This window comes from Vitis vinifera, chromosome 10, assembly GCF_030704535.1.
Source record: "Vitis vinifera cultivar Pinot Noir 40024 chromosome 10, ASM3070453v1".
Taxonomy (NCBI): Eukaryota; Viridiplantae; Streptophyta; class Magnoliopsida; order Vitales; family Vitaceae; genus Vitis; species Vitis vinifera.
Window position 1 is genome coordinate 261,538 of NC_081814.1, and position 15,668 is coordinate 277,205.

At 36.2% G+C, this 15,668-nt stretch overlaps 3 protein-coding genes across 4 annotated transcripts; 2 read left to right on the forward strand and 1 right to left on the reverse strand.

The window, feature by feature from the left end:
* The first annotated feature begins 463 nt into the window (after positions 1–463).
* LOC100250298 (pentatricopeptide repeat-containing protein At1g09220, mitochondrial) lies at positions 464–3,999 on the forward strand. The gene is made up of 3 exons (XM_059740102.1): positions 464–2,620; positions 3,223–3,335; positions 3,581–3,999. Exon 1 carries the CDS (start codon positions 712–714, stop codon positions 2,122–2,124), a length of 1,413 nt encoding a protein of 470 aa, XP_059596085.1. The 5' UTR covers positions 464–711; the 3' UTR covers positions 2,125–2,620; positions 3,223–3,335; positions 3,581–3,999.
* Positions 4,000–4,819: 820 nt separating this feature from the next.
* LOC100255478 (probable UDP-3-O-acylglucosamine N-acyltransferase 2, mitochondrial) lies at positions 4,820–11,057 on the forward strand. Of its 2 annotated transcripts, XM_010657045.3 has the most exons (10): positions 4,820–5,226; positions 6,386–6,593; positions 7,220–7,296; positions 8,341–8,390; positions 9,436–9,500; positions 9,628–9,679; positions 9,754–9,824; positions 9,958–10,024; positions 10,617–10,688; positions 10,823–11,057. In XM_010657045.3, the coding sequence occupies exons 1-10, from the start codon at positions 5,085–5,087 to the stop codon at positions 10,886–10,888; spliced, it is 870 nt and encodes a 289-aa protein (XP_010655347.1). In that variant the 5' UTR covers positions 4,820–5,084; the 3' UTR covers positions 10,889–11,057. The 2 variants fall into 2 exon arrangements, with proteins under 2 accessions (XP_010655347.1, XP_019078296.1); XM_019222751.2 differs by lacking the exon at positions 10,823–11,057 and having other exon boundaries at positions 4,872–5,226; positions 10,267–10,751.
* A 3,062-nt stretch (positions 11,058–14,119) lies between these two features.
* LOC100265764 (NDR1/HIN1-like protein 26) lies at positions 14,120–15,108 on the reverse strand. Its single transcript, XM_002265305.4, has one exon. The coding sequence runs from the start codon at positions 14,893–14,895 to the stop codon at positions 14,248–14,250; it is 648 nt and encodes a 215-aa protein (XP_002265341.1). The 5' UTR covers positions 14,896–15,108; the 3' UTR covers positions 14,120–14,247.
* Positions 15,109–15,668: the final 560 nt, after the last annotated feature.

A 15,668-nucleotide genomic window follows, 5' to 3' on the forward strand; every position in this document is an offset into this window, starting at 1 on the left:
TCACTCAACATAAAGAAAAGTAATAGCACAGTTGTCGCATCAGCTGGTCAAACCTATTAGATACCTGGATATGCACCCTTTCTTCTCCTGATCACATAGTAAACACAAAAAGCCACCACTACAATTCCTGATAAACTTGCACCAATTGAATTTAATTTGATCAATTATAGCAAATATATAATAAAAGGGTGAGTTTGATATGATCTTCAAGGGGATTTTATCATACTCGTTATAATTAAATAATAGAGAGATGGAATATGAGAGGAAATAAAAAGTTTGTTGTATATATTATTTTAGTTTTTTTAGTATTATTTTTTACTCTTTTATTCCTTATTCTCGGACCAGCATATTTGAATTCGTCTTTATTAAGACTTTATGCTAAAATATTATTATTTATTATTTAATTCTATTTAATGTTTGGGTGATTAAGATCCCAAGTATGAGTATATTAACCATAAGTTGATTGCCCGTGCTGAATTCGGTGATCGGTGTTTTATTATTATTATTATTTTTTATTTTTTTACAACTGTGGATGTTCGGGCCAGTTTATGCGTACCTAGACTAATCCTATGAGGCCTTAAAGTTAACGATCGGATAAACCTCCAATGCCCTGAGGGACTTGAAATACACTCAAGACCGGTATTTTATTATCATATGGAAATACACTCAGTTGAATGATAGGAACCGGATTGCCCACTGTTAACATTAACAATGACCCTCAATCGCACAATCAAGCAGGCTGCCCATCTCCAACGAAGAAACTTGCTCTCTCTTCTTCTTCAACAACAAACCAGACGCAGTGCAATGCAACAACTCCACTCTCACTTGATCACCACTGGTGCACATTCCCACTGTATGGATGTTACATCTTGGAACGTTTTGCTTCGACACTATTCTCTTGGCATCTTCCCCCAAGAAGCTTTCTTGCTCTTCAGGCACCTCCGCCTCCATCATGTCTATCCTCCACTCTCCTTCGACAGTTTCTCCTTTTCTTTCCTTCTCAAGGCATGCGCTAATCTACAGCACCGCGAGGGGGGACTTCAACTCCATGCTCTTACTCTTAAGCTTGGATTTGAATTTCACGTCTATGTACACACTGTTTTGCTAAACGTGTATGCAGCCTGTGGGGCTTTTCTTGAAGCTAAGCAAGTGTTCGATGAAATGCCTGTAAGAAACTCTGTTACTTGGAATGTCTTCATTACTGGTCTAGCCAAATGGGGTGAGCTTCATCTTGCTTGTTCTCTCCTTGATGAGATGCCAAGGCCAACAGTCGTTTCATGGACTACTATTATTGACGGATACACTCGGATGAATCAACCCAAGCAAGCTCTAGCTTTGTTTCTCACTATGTTTTTAGATGAGGGCATCAAACCTACTGAAATAACACTTTTAGCCATTTTCCCAGCCATTTCAAATCTTGGGGCTCTTGAGATTTGCCAATTGATCCACACATATGGAGAGAAAAGTGGATTAAATGCATCTGATATCAGAATTAGAACTTCCCTTCTAGATACTTATGCAAAGTGTGGGTGCATAGAGAGTGCATCAGGGGTCTTTGGAGAAATAGCTGCCAAGGGCAGAAACTTGGTCTCATGGACATCAATAATCTCCGCATTTGCAATGCATGGAATGGCGAAAGAAGCCCTAGAAAATTTTGAAAGAATGCAGAAAGAATGTTTGAAACCAAACCGAATAACATTCTTGAGTGTTTTAAATGCTTGTAGTCATGGAGGATTGGTTGAGGAGGGGCTCAAGCTTTTCACAAAGATGGTTAACGAATGTCAAATTTCACCAGATGTTAAGCATTATGGATGCTTAATTGACATGTTGGGCAGGGCTGGGAGGCTAGATGAAGCAGAAAAGATGGCTTTGGAGATTCCGGATTATGTGGTTAATGTTGTAATTTGGAGGACGCTTTTGGGTGCTTGCAGCTTTCATGGTAATGTTGAGATGGGTGCAAGAGTGACAAGGAAGATATTAGAGATGGAGAGAAAATATGGAGGGGATTATGTCCTTTTGTCCAACATCTTTGCTGGTGTTGGAAGGTTTTGGGATGTTGAGAGGGTGAGAAGATTGATGGATGAGAGGAATGCCTCTAAAGTTCCAGGACTGAGTTTTTTCTGATTGACAGAGAAAGAAGCCATTTTTAGGGAAGTTTAGAAAGGTTTTCTGGTGAGTTAATATCCTTTGTGGTGATCAGGATTAAGGACCTGGCTGTTTCTAGAACCAATTATAAGTTTGGGAGTCATGTTGCACCAGGAGTTCATTTGGGAATTGATCCATTTAACGTCTTAACTCCTGTGTTAAGGGTCTCTTCACTAGTTGGGGACTTGGGAAAATTCCTTATAATCAAGTGGTTGGGCTTTTGGAAGGATGTAGACCTTTTCTAAGGCAATGACATTGACCTTTTTGGGGGTTTAATAGGCGCAACCTTAAGGGTTGATTTGGCAGAATTTTGGTGGTAGACGGAGATGTCAATCAAATAGTGACTTCATCTCCTTTTCTGTTTTCAAAAGCAAGCCAGAAGACTGTTAAATATTTTTCTTGGAATATATTCATATGGTGTTTGGAGACAGATAAAGACCAATGACTTTGGATGCTATCATCCAACCATCATAAGGTATATGCTGAAAAACCACTTATTGTTTAGTTAGAAGTTAGAACACAGGTCTCACTCATAGATATTATAATGTTCCTTTATGAAAAATCTTGCCACTTAGAATATGTTTGATACTGGTTTTAGGAAGCATTTATAACCTTTTTAATTATTGAAAATTTTTATAAAAAAAATTACTTTTAAGTACTTGAAAGGTTAGAAACACTTCCTAGAATTACTGTCAAATAAGCTCTTAGAATATGTTTGACAATGTTTTTATTTAAAGCACTTTTAATAGAAGTTTTTTAAAAAGAATTATATATGTATTAGATGCTTCTTCAGCAAAAATTATTATTGAAAATGCTCAATATTAACATGCTAAATGGCTCTGAAAAATTGAAGCCACGTGAGTTTTACTCCCATATCTTGAGATCCAAACAATAGCTGTCACTGTGTACTGGAAGTGTACTGTCCTGCTGGAACTAAGCTGCAGGATGGAATCTGCATATAATCAATAGGGTTGCTGTTAATAATTATATTTCATACTGGTCATTTTTCAAATAGAAAGGCTGTAGGAAGTTTTAGATATTCCTTTTATATTTTTGGATAAATTTTGCTTGTTGCAGGCTGTAAACATGGCCAAGAAGATGTCAGCTTACAAAAATAGGCTGTGGGCATTAGAACTTGAGCGCACTGGAGGTGCCACAAATAAAAAGAAGAGTCACAAGCAGATGAACAAGTATGACCCTATTTTTATTGTGTATGATAACATGATAACAATGAGGTTATATGGATATGATGCCATTTTATTATTATTATCACTATTATTGTTCATATGTTTACCAAGCTCTATGAGTATTCCACCCTCTTGAATTTCTTGATGTGCCCTTTTTCTTATGGTTTTTTGTTTATCCTTACGTGTGGGCAATTCATTGATGGTTTTGAACTTGTAGTTAAGACAGGGCGACCCATGTTTTTTGGCAGGAAAATGGAGGAAGAGCTCAGCAAAGAACTTGAACTGCAGATAAAGGGGGCTGAAAAACCCTTTATATGGAAACTTATAGGTGTCCGTACTGTACTCCTACCTTTGGTTTGTAGATTAATTAAGACAGGGCTATCCATGTTCTTTGAGTGTTCTTTGATGACTTGAAAGTCTGCTGATGGGTGTTTGAATTGATAGCAAAGCTAGATTATTGCTGCAGTTGGTTGAAGCATTAGGAGTTTTATTATTATATGGAAATACACTAAGTTGAATGATAGGAACCGGATTGCCCAGTGTTAACAGTGACACTAAAAGAGTTGTATTTTTTGGATGATATTTATCAAAAATGCATAGCCAATCATGTGATGTCATATATATATTCAAGTTTTTATTAATGATATCATAATTTCCATTGTTTGTATTCATTTATCTTAGTTTCATTCATTTGTATCATTTTTCATGGGTCCAAATCTCTCTCTATGTATATCTATACCAGAATTTTTTTGTTCTACGACAATCACAAGGTGTCCTAGCATTTTCCTATACCCTCATGGGAAACATCTTGGCACTTGGAGTTAGTGTGAACTCACATAATGTATGTGCTTAAGAAATTCCATATGTTTTTTGGTACCTTTTTATTTCATAAACTTTGTTCTGTTGAAAATAGTGAAACTCCACCTGAAGTATTGTTTTTTTTTTGGTTAATCACCTAAATTGAATTTGATTTATCTTGTTTAAGGTGTTGATGATACATTCTTTGAGATTCTTGTAATCATGTTGGGAGCTCCCTGCAGAGTATTCCTTGTTGTTTATTATTATTATTATTTTAATTTTAATTTTAAAATTTTCGAAAATGATTTGAAGTCATTCTTGGACTATCTTTTCAAAAACTCGTTCTTTTTCATCCTGACAATGATTAAAAATACATTTTCAGTTTATATTAAAGCTTTATAGGGTAAAAACGATTTTTACATAAATATATCTTAAATGAACTCTTATTAATTTGGATGCATAAGCAAAAACGCTCAAATTAGAAACGACAACAATTAGAAATCTATGGAAAAAAAAATGGAATTATTTTCAAAGTTTATTGTTACTTTTAGAAGCAAAAAATCAATATGTTGAACATTTTATTATTATTATTATATATATATAATGGAATTATTTTTGGGCGCTTCTTAAATATATTTTTCCGAACTAGATTTGTTAAGTTATCTTTAAAAATTAATTATAATAATAATCAGAAACACTATGTCATTGTTTATTAATTTCTATGGTCTGGTTTATTGGAAAATAATTTTTATATTTTAATAATATAAAAATAATATATTTATGAAGTAAATCGCGTTTCAACCGCTTCCAACATTGAACATCACCGTCCCGGTTTCAAGAAACATTGATTCCGCTTATGGGCTTTCGCGCAGGTGCTCTTGAAATTTCGCAGGTCTGCAAGACTCTAACTATTTAGATTGAAAACCCCGCCTTCGCGAACGTTAAGCTGTGACTATGGCCATTAATCTTAGCAAGCTCGCCCTTCGTCGCTCCTTCGCTCCAATTCCTCGTCTCATTTCCACTGCTCCTGACCGTTATCATTTCTCTGTATGCTCGATCGACGAAGCACCATCTTTGGGAAGCTCCACTAGGACTGGTTATTTCAGCACCCTACCTTTTTATGTGAATGAAATTATTGTAGTGAACCTGTTTGTTGAAATGTCTCTAAGGGCAGAGACATTGTTGAAATGAAAATTAAGATCGTCAAATAATGATGGCAATTGGCACTGCTAGTTTCTTGTTTCATTTCTTGGCAATTTGCTTGACACTGGAAATATTGGAGAAGTAGGGAAAAAATATTAATTAGCAAAAGGTATTCCGAAAAGTTCGTTTTGAGTCAAGCATGAAGTAAAGAGTGTCCAACAAGATTGTTTTTTGCCAAACTAGCGACATCAGGTTATGGATTGTAGAATTTGCCCCTGAAATTTTGTGAAATGGTCTGAATAGATGGCAATTAGTTGTTTGTAGGCAATACATTGTGACTGCAAGGATTACCATTTTCATGATAAACATGAATGTTTACATTGAATGTATGTATGCCAATGAAAATAGCCAACCTATTTCCCAATAGTTTGAGCTTTTGGGTCAAATGATAGTTTAATGCCAAAACAGGAGATCAAATTGATTTTTGTTTGTCTATTTGTCAGTCATATTTGTTACCTGTCCACACGAGGGGATGTTAGCTTGATATACATTTTTTCCTATTATCTTACTTTTAATGTTGTGTATTATTTATAAGTCCTAAATGAGTCAGTTCAATCGTCATCCTAATTCATAGAAACCTTAGCTGCTGATTGGTTGAGTGTGCTCCTGAAACTTGAGTGCCTAGTGAAATATCGCCTTGTTGTTTAATGGCCTAGCATCAAAAGGACAACAAACATGTTAATTTTAACAATGTTGGGCTGCAATATATTTCTGTTTTCAGAAATATTTGGTGCAATTGCACTTAGGTACTAGGTCCAAACCACCTCTATTATTACCATCATCTGGTACCTGTTACCTAGTATAATTGTATGGCCCATTAAAAGTGTAAACCAGCATAACTAAACATGAAAAATGCTATCAGTAGCCTTGGCTTTGAAGATGAACCTCATTTGAAGTTTTAGTGTTCACATGCTTGTATGTAGATTTTTTCATCAGAACACAAATATGTTATGTATCTTTTCAAGCATGGGTTATTTCAGTAGCAGGTTTGTATAGTTTCTTTGCTTTCAGATGCTAACTGGCACTTGCACATGCTCTGATTTCGAGATTAGAGGATGGTGCAAACATAAATCACCAAGAATTTCAGAAATGGCATAATGGAGGTGGGATGTTCCACAAGACTGCTTGCATTGAATCCACGACACTCATTGAAATTGGTGCAGTAGTTCATTCAGAATGTGTTGTTGCTGCAAATGTTCATATTGGATCAGGAACTATTGTTGGACCTGCTGTGAAAATTGGTGAATCAACAAAAATAGAGTATGCTTCATGATTTATTCAGCAATAATTGTTTTTGCATCCATTTGATTTTTTTTCATTTAGTGTGATTTGAACTGTAGATTAAGGTATTATGGTACCATTTGTGCTTGTTCATATGTACAGTTCCATTGAGGCAACTGTACCATGAAGTTTGCATACAAAAATATCTATTTAAACTGATTTATGAGTCTTGCAAGTTAAAATCCATTGTAGTTTGGTGATACCAAGAACAGGCCCATTTGTCTTCCTCCTTTTTGTTTTCTAGATTATTTGAGGTTTCAATATTTTCTTTCTGTTTTCTCACATGCTTACAAAGTGTAGAGCTTTATCCTAATTAAGACTAGCTACATACTCTCCAGACAGTCTGACTGTCTAGGTTTCCCTGGATGAAAGAGAATGAAAGTTTGGATAGATTAGATGAGAGACTCTGGGCTTTCATTTAAGATTTGTTATCACCGATCTTGAGCCTAACCATTGTATGCCTAAACCTTGGGAAATGAAGTTCTTAATATGATGTTTTCCTCTATTAATCAAGTCTATGCTTGATGTAAACCTTGTTGCTCTCCATTTTACATTTAATGTTATTGCTTTTTCTGCTCCTTATAGAACTCCTATATTTTCTGCAGGTACAATGTTTCAGTCACTAATTGTACAATAGGTGATGCTTGTTTTATTCACAATGGAGTCTGCATAGGTCAAGATGGTAAGGCTGGATATCAAACTTGGTATATCTAATGTAGTGCTTGAGGCTTAATGGATGCATTAGGTTCCTAAGCCAAAGTTTTTGAGAATACCATGAGAATCCTTATGCACATACCAATTTTGGTATGTGTCACTTCTATATATTCCAAACTAAGCAACAAAAAAATAAAAATAAAAATAAAATAAATAAATTAATAAAAACAAAAAAGGAATGAATAGATATACATATATATGTTTTGAACATAAAGAAAGATCAAAACCATGATGATACTGTATTGGTTTTGTAATTTTGGTTTGGGAGCCTACAAAGGGTGCCTTCTTTGCCCCAAAGAGGGCTCAAATATCTTGTGTACCCAAGTTGCATTGACACGAAACAGGAACTTTGTTTTTAATGTTTAGTGTATTTAGGTGTTAGAATTCTGAAATTCCTTGTGTGACTATTCATATTAAGGTCAAGGATTTTCAATTACAGCATAGGAAATATTTGTAGTCATTGGCATGCAACGTATTTAATGTTGTTTTTTACGTCTTATTCTTTTAATTGAAGGATTTCTTGGTGTGAATTTCTGATTAAAAATCATATGCTTTATCATTGAAACCAACGAAATGGTTAATATGTGCACAGAAGGAAAAAAAAAGTTTAAGCTTTCTTTGTCATCATTATTTGATGCTCAGCTAGTGTCTCTTATCTTCATTGAAAACAGAAAATATCCATGTATGAAATTTTCTTGTCTTTTGGGTCTAAAATCTGGATCTGAGGTAATGCCTTCTGCACTAGAAGTATTTAAAGTTTATTGAGCTTAGAAGTTCATCTTATTCCCATTCAATTCTCCATCATATCTATTCCCAGTTAAAAGCTTTTCTAATTGATGTATATAATTTGTAAAGTAAGATCCACCATTGAACAATGGAAATATCCTTTCACCTTCCTTAGTTCATCTTTCAGAATTATTTTGTGTTGCTGAAGTCATGTTATTTTGAAATGAGATCGCTGCTTGGATTGCATTTTTATTTCTAAGTTGGATGTAATGTTGTTTCCTTACAGGATTTGGGTTCTTCGTGGATGAGCATGGGAACATGATGAAAAAGGCTCAAGTTGGTGATATTTAGATTTTGGAATCAAAATTTTAATTTATTACGGTTCTTTGGCATTTCTCTTTTTTAAATATTAGACCTTTATAGTTTTAGTATGAAACATCATAATCTCTTAAGCAGATAATTCAGTAGTTTGAAAGGCTCATCAAGTTATATTCATGCTTGTGAGAATACCTTGTTTCAAGTCTGTTCTTATATGTAAGTTACTTCTTTGTTTTGGCTGATTCACATGTTCAGGCTGATATGCCTTCTGTGTTTACTGGTGTCTAACAATGGTTTTGGATACTTGCAAACAAATCCAGATTTATTGCTTTCCAAAGAAAAAAGAGAGAGAGAGAGAGAAGAAAGAAAAAAGAAAAAACGTGCACTAGAGCATGTCTATCATGACTTTTTGAAAGAAAAACTGTTCTGAAATACTTTGTTTCTTCATTGTTTTATAATCCACTCTGAAGAAAAAAAGTGCACTAGAGCATGTCTATCATGACTTTTTGAAAGAAAACATGTTCTCAAGTGCTTTATATCTTCATTGTTTTACAATCCGTTCTGAAGTTTTTTTTTCTTTATTATTTCATGATGTATAATGCAACAATGTTATGTATGCATGAGTTATTGTTTAGTTTAGATCATGCATGTATTTTCACTTGATTGCCAAGGAAAACTCTTGATGGTTCTTCCACATAATCGCTAAAGAAACAGGCAAAAAATGTGCGTCCAATGTATCATTTCCACAAACATACATATAGGCATGTAGCTTTGTCTTGATGATAAAGAGGTCTGGCATGACATCTCGTGTCTCTGCCTGCAGAACATAGATTCCACGGTATTCTGATTTCTTCAGAAATATGCAAAGCTCAAAAATGATTTCATTACCAAGAATGCTGCTTGATATTGGAATTTTCTGAAGTTCATGAGGACAAACTCATTAAACATGTTATGCTTAAACTGTTCTTTCTGACTCCATTCTTTTTAGTCTTTTATAGAGTAGATGAATATGTACATTGGATATCTGTTCTTGGATAGCAATTTAAGTTTTATTATTATTCAGATGCTAAGTGCAAGGATAGGGAATCACGTGGAGATAGGTGCAAATACATGCATAGACAGAGGCAGGTGAGATATATGTTGCCTTTGACTACTCCAGAGGGCTGTGACAAGTATTTATTTACTTTTTAAGTCAGTTTGCCATTGCAAGCTCTTCAAGCTAGAATACTAACTACACAGCTCATTGATTATGCAGCTGGAGAGATACAGTAATAGGGGATCACTCAAAAATAGATAATTTAGTTCAGGTTGGTTCTTGGCTTCCTTGATTATTGGTTAACTTGTTCAGGGTTTTCAACTGCCTGTCCATTTCACTTTGCAGATAGGTCACAACGTAGTAATCGGAAAGAATTGCATCCTTTGTGGGCAAGTTGGCATTGCAGGTTCAGTGACGTATGTTACTCTAATTATATTTTTGTTTTGAAAAAGCATTATATTTTCCATTTCTTCTCATCCAACTGAATCAAGGATTTAGTGAGGTTTTCTCAGTTGCTAGGAGTTGCTATATATTCTTGTTTTCATATAGGATGGGTGACTATGTGACTTTAGCAGGAAGAGTAGCAGTTCGTGACCATGTATCAATTGTATCAAAGGTAAGATTAGTTGACCCTAATTAAGAGAAATTAATTCAAGTCTTAGCTTTATGTTCTCTATTGTAGAACATTGTGCATTATTTCGATATTTTTTTACCTATAACTTAATGGAAGTGCCCAATGTCCTGCATTGAATTGTTTCTCGGTGCATATGTTTGTTTTTTTTTAGGTCAGAGTCGGTGCATATGTTTTTTTATTAGCATGATATGATCTTAATTTTTGGAATGAGGTTTTGTATATAGGACGTTGGTATATCTCCATCAAGACCAATGTGAGCAAGTACAAAGAGTTTTTGGTAAATCCAGTACAGAGTGAACTCCAACAAGTGATGATTGGTGTTTTGAAATAAACAGTTTCCTGTGATGATGGATATAAAATGCCATGGATGATGAGATACATGTTTGAGCTTGCTGGACTGTTGGTTTATATGGCTTGCAGAGCATTGACAGGATGGCTAAGGCTGTATCTTTGTTTAGGGTGCATATGGACTTAATAATTGTGTGTGAACTATTAGATAATAGACCCTAGATTAGTACTGGACCTCTTTATTATTTCGTTGATATAAAATATTATACTGGATGGGAGTTTGCAGGTCAGGCTTGCAGCTAATAGTGTTGTCACCAAGGACATCAAAGAGCCTGGGGACTATGGTGGCTTCCCTGCTGTAAGAACTGTAAAAACTTTTGTCTCCATATAAGATATTTATGTGTAGCCTGAGTTGATAGTATTGTGAGTTGATCAGCCCAAATTTTGGACATACATTGAACATGCAAGTTATTTCCCTGGATTTTGCTGCAGGTTCCAATTCATGAATGGCGAAAACAAGTTGCTGCTCTTCAAACTTTGAAGAAGCGGGCTCCTTAGAGTTGTCAAGAAACGAATTTGTATGTCACCAATGTAACATTTATTGTTGTGATTCTAGGGTTGCAAGCAAAAAATGATGAGAGATTAGAAAGGAGCTGCGTTAGACACTATGATCTGATATCTTTCCATGCTCTTAATACGAAATTTTGAGCTAGCCAATTATTAGTCATCGTTCTAGATGTGATCCATTTTCTGTTTGCTATGACGAAATTTATAAGGAGGCCGTACAGGCCATTAGCATTTGTTTCGTACAACAGAATGACTGATGATATAATGTACGAGTACCTGAAATTTATTTGTTAAATTAAAATTCCTGCTATAATTTAGCCTTTGAAAATAAGTACATATACATAAGGCCAAACTAACATTTACATTTATTCCTAGAACCGGGTGGCCCTTAGTTTCCATTTCTTTGAAGCATGAGTTAGCTTAACTTTTTTCTTCTTACCCAAAATCTTCCCATCTGAACCAATCTTTATAAGACCTTGCAAGTTCATCTGATGGTGCTTACTCTTATGACCCAATGTTCGATATCTAATGCTTGTTACTAAACCAACCTTCATCTCAGCTGTTGCATTCCGAATTGCAGCAAGAAGAGTTTTCCATACCTGTCTATTTCCATCTATACGATCAACTATTTGGCGGGTTTCGTCCTTCCCTTGATAGAAAGAAGGTACGGTTTTCTGCCCTACTGTGTCCTGCCCATAATAAAACGTCATAAAAATATCTTCATGGTAAATACCCGAGTCTTGGTTTGGATTATCAATTTCGAGGTTGAATAAGACAGCTCCGTCTTGGCTGCCTTGGTCAACCAAGGAAGTTGCGTTGCTGCTAATTGAACGTGGAACAGAGAACTCAACGATGGTGTATGTGGGGCTTTTGGGTCGTAAGCCTAGCCAAAGAAAGAATGCAAGGAGACCCAAAAGGCCTAGAACTTGGAAAAGCCATAGATAGAAGCTTTTGTATTCAAACATTTCTTAATCTTTGGTAGAAATTGAGGGAGTTGAGAGGATTCATAAAGCACATTGGTAGGTGATGATTTGGAAAGCACAAATAATTTAAGCAAGATGACAAATGGTTCAAACTTTCGGGGAAGGTTGGCAGTTGAAGGGGAACATTTTAGGTGCCTTTCATTCAAGGTTAAGAGGAATTATGCCTTTCTTCCAGGGTGTTAATATGCTTTGTGTAATGTGTAATGAGCTTCTACGTGTAGTTTCATGGCATATGACAGGAGCAACCTGTGAGGAAGCTAGCTGCTTAGTTTCCACCTGGAGTCTCTTGCACTGTAGGAATATACATGGAGTGCTAGATGGCCCCTCTTAGATGCCTTCATCTGCTCATGCAAGTAAGCAAAATTTATCAGGTCAAGTAGTCTATAACCATTTCATAGTTTTCTACTGCCCAAAAAGAATTACCAAAATTGAACCATAGGCAGGTCTTGTTCACTCTTTGGTTACTTTTTCCATAACCATGATTACTTCTCAGAAGATAACAACCAAGATGGCTGCTGGACATGGAGTTTCGAGACTCTAAACCTAGACATGCAGGAAGGCTTTTCTCTACCAAGCAGGAAACACTATGAAACACAAAAAAAAAAACAAAAAACAAAAAACCAAAACAAGAACGAAACATTTAGAAAGTTGTATTGTATGGTATCATAAAGAAAACCATTTAGTCTTTCTTTCTTCTGACTGAAGAAACCTAGATTTCCAGATTTTTTTTACCTTCACCTAGCGATGTAGCTCTGTATATTCGCCCCCTAATATCCTTCCATCTGACCCAATTGGTACCTGTGCTTCAAAAGCCACTGACCGATGCTTGGTCTTGAAGCTGAATATCTCATACCTGATTACAGTTTTCAAGCCCACTCTCAAATCTCGCTTCCTCACTATAATTCCTCTCCAAAATTGTTGGTCAACATTCACCAACACATGGAATGTCACAGTCTTCTTATGGCCTTGATAGAATGCTGGCAAACGGTTCACTCCCAAACTAGCATTGCTGTTGTACAAGGTGAAGTAGAGGTCACTGTAGTAGATGCCAATACCTTTGTTGGGTTTTGTTATTTGGAGGCTGAAGATGATGGAGATGTTCCAGGCAGAATCATTCTTATGGGGTGGTGCCGGGACAGACTCATTTTTACGGAATGCTGTAGAGTTCCAGCCATCCAAAGCCGGGGTGTAGACATTGGAGATGGTGGAAACTGGACATTTGGGGATTAGGCTCATCCATATTATTACTACTAGCGACCCTAATATAATCACAGCTTGGAAATACCAAAGACAAATAGCCAAGCAGGCTCTGAAGATTCAAAGCGGAATCATTCTAGGAATTCCAATTGTTTGAATGGTCGATATCCAAAACCCTAAACCCTAACCCTTTATAGGAAAAGAGGGAGCCGATGAATGATCTTGTCCCTTTGTTCTCTAAAGACACTGTTTCATTAGATTAAAACTCTTTTCCATCAACTGCATTACATGGAAAGCAAAAGGTTAAGTGTGAGATGGTTTCTATTAAGGAAACTAATCTTCTTGTTGAAGGCAAACCTTTTGAATCTCTCTCCCTTTCTGGGGCTTTGGTGAGAGACTCAACTTTTTAAGGAGTTGCTGACAGAGATCTTCTAGGTAAATGCGGCCCATCCAATATGTTCAGATTCTATTTTCTACCCTGTCCTTGATGTTGCGAATGATGCCTGCTTTCTTTTTTCTCAATGGTGCTTGCACACAAGACCTTCAGACTATGCAACTCTAATCAGTGTATAACAAGAATCATTTTAAGAGTGGTGGTTGGTATCAAAATCAAAATCTGTATTGTTTTATAATTTATTCCGAAAGAGTTTAGTTACATTACATATGAACCTTTGTGCTATTCCTTGAAAGTTAATAACTTTTTTTTTTTTAATTATTTTATCCATCATTAAATCCTCGTGTTTTTTTTGACATCATGTAAACCCTAATCCCAATAAATGGACTGGGATCGGATGAATTTACTTTTCGTAAAAAAAATAAAAATAAATAATAAATAATAAAATGGTCGAATCTCACTTCAACACATATAAAATGTGAAGGTGATCAGCTATGATATGCTTGTAAAATTACTAGGATGATGATGTATGATGTATCCTAAATTCCTAATTCCTATGGTATGCTTGTAAAACTTTTTAAACAATTCACCTTGATTTTGTATATTTGGATTCTGCATTAATTAAATGTTTTAATGATACTACTCCAATAATCAATGTCAACGATGTCTTAAAAAAGAATTATAAATTTACAAATTAAATCCAAATCCCATTACCAAAAACACATGCAATTAAAACTAATTAAGCCACAACCCACCCCCCACCCCCCTTTAAATTATCAAGTGAAGTAAACCGGACACCTCTTATCCTTGTAAGCACCCAAAATGTTTCCATCCTGGCCCACCCTAACATCACAGTTGGCATGCATCCTGTGCCCCTTAGTCTTCCAGGTGGACACCTTAAAGCGAATCGTCGACGTCAGTTCCAGACCAAACACCACCGTCCCTTTCGCCACGTCATTCATCAGCTCCATCGTACGCTCGCTGTTCTCCGTGATCGAATTCCCATTCAACTCCTTGTAGATGACCGTTGTGTTCTTCGGCTCCTGGTAAAACGGGAACAGCAACGACGTCGTTGCGACCCTTTGGTCCTTGTAATAGATGGACGCCTCCATTGAATCGTAGTAAATTCCGACATTCTGGTTCGAGTTTCGGGCCGTTACGTTGAAAGTAATTTCGGTGAATCCGGCTCCCTCCGTCAAATTCGGAACAGAAAATTCATGGATGTGAAAGCGGGGGCGGTGGGGGCGGAGACTGAGCCAGAGGATGAAGGTGAGGAAGCCTACTACTAGGAGAAGGCCTAGAAAAATGGAGCAGATGATCTTGAAGACGCGGGTGGTGAGGCTTTCGCGGACGCGGTGGGCGTAGTAGCGGGCAGTGTGGTGGCGCTTGATGGGTGGAGCAGTTTGGCGGCCGGTGGAATTCATTGTGGGAAGAGAGAGAGAGTGGGGAGAGGGGTTTGATGGACAAGTGTTTATGTAGGAAGAAGGTGGCGGCGTAGGGAAGGAAAGTCGAAGGAATTTGGGTCTTGTGTGGAGAAAGAAAAGAATAGTTTTTTGTTTTTTGTCTGCCAAACTGATTCTGTGATGAAGATGGTTATATATATATATATATATATTAGCGTTTTGGTGATGTTTGAAATTGAGATTTGGGAGGTGGGGATGGATTAATATCTGATCTGATGCCTGATGCCTGATGGTATATATATCATGTGTATGTTAACTTGTTGGTGAAGAAGCCCTCCGCCATAGACCTCATAAATATTGATAAATGAAGGTGGTTTTGTTGATACAATCATATAAGAATAACTAAAGTGTAAAGGTTTTCTACTGTGCATTCCAAGCATATTATATATGCCAACTGCCAAGACCAATGCTCTGTTGACAGGCACTTTATGTAAAGTTTAATTAGATCATTCCTTAGTGAGTGAGTAGCTCTCATTTTGAATCAGTCTTGCGGTTTTTTCCTGCCAGACCATTTCTAGGCAGGGAGTCGATGAGTTTGCTAGCTGTTTTTCTCTTAGTCTTCAAATGGAAGCTGGAAACCAATGTTTTCAGAACCGGATTGGTCATTGAACCGGAAAAGTTACGGGTTCACAGTTCATTGGTTGGACCGACGGTCGAATCGCGATCAAACCGATGACGTCATAAATATATATTTTATATATTATTAAAATTAAAAAATAATAATAAATAAAAAT

Bases quoted from the DNA above. Each gene is read 5' to 3' on its own strand.
- LOC100265764 (XM_002265305.4), bottom strand. From the start codon at position 14,895: ATGAATTCCACCGGCCGCCAAACTGCTCCACCCATCAAGCGCCACCAC.
- LOC100250298 (XM_059740102.1), top strand. From the start codon at position 712: ATGACCCTCAATCGCACAATCAAGCAGGCTGCCCATCTCCAACGAAGA.
- LOC100255478 (XM_010657045.3), top strand. From the start codon at position 5,085: ATGGCCATTAATCTTAGCAAGCTCGCCCTTCGTCGCTCCTTCGCTCCA. The intron at 6,594-7,219 runs GTATGCTTCATG...TATTTTCTGCAG, and splicing joins GGTGAATCAACAAAAATAGA to GTACAATGTTTCAGTCACTA. The intron at 8,391-9,435 runs GTTGGTGATATT...ATTATTATTCAG, and splicing joins ACATGATGAAAAAGGCTCAA to ATGCTAAGTGCAAGGATAGG.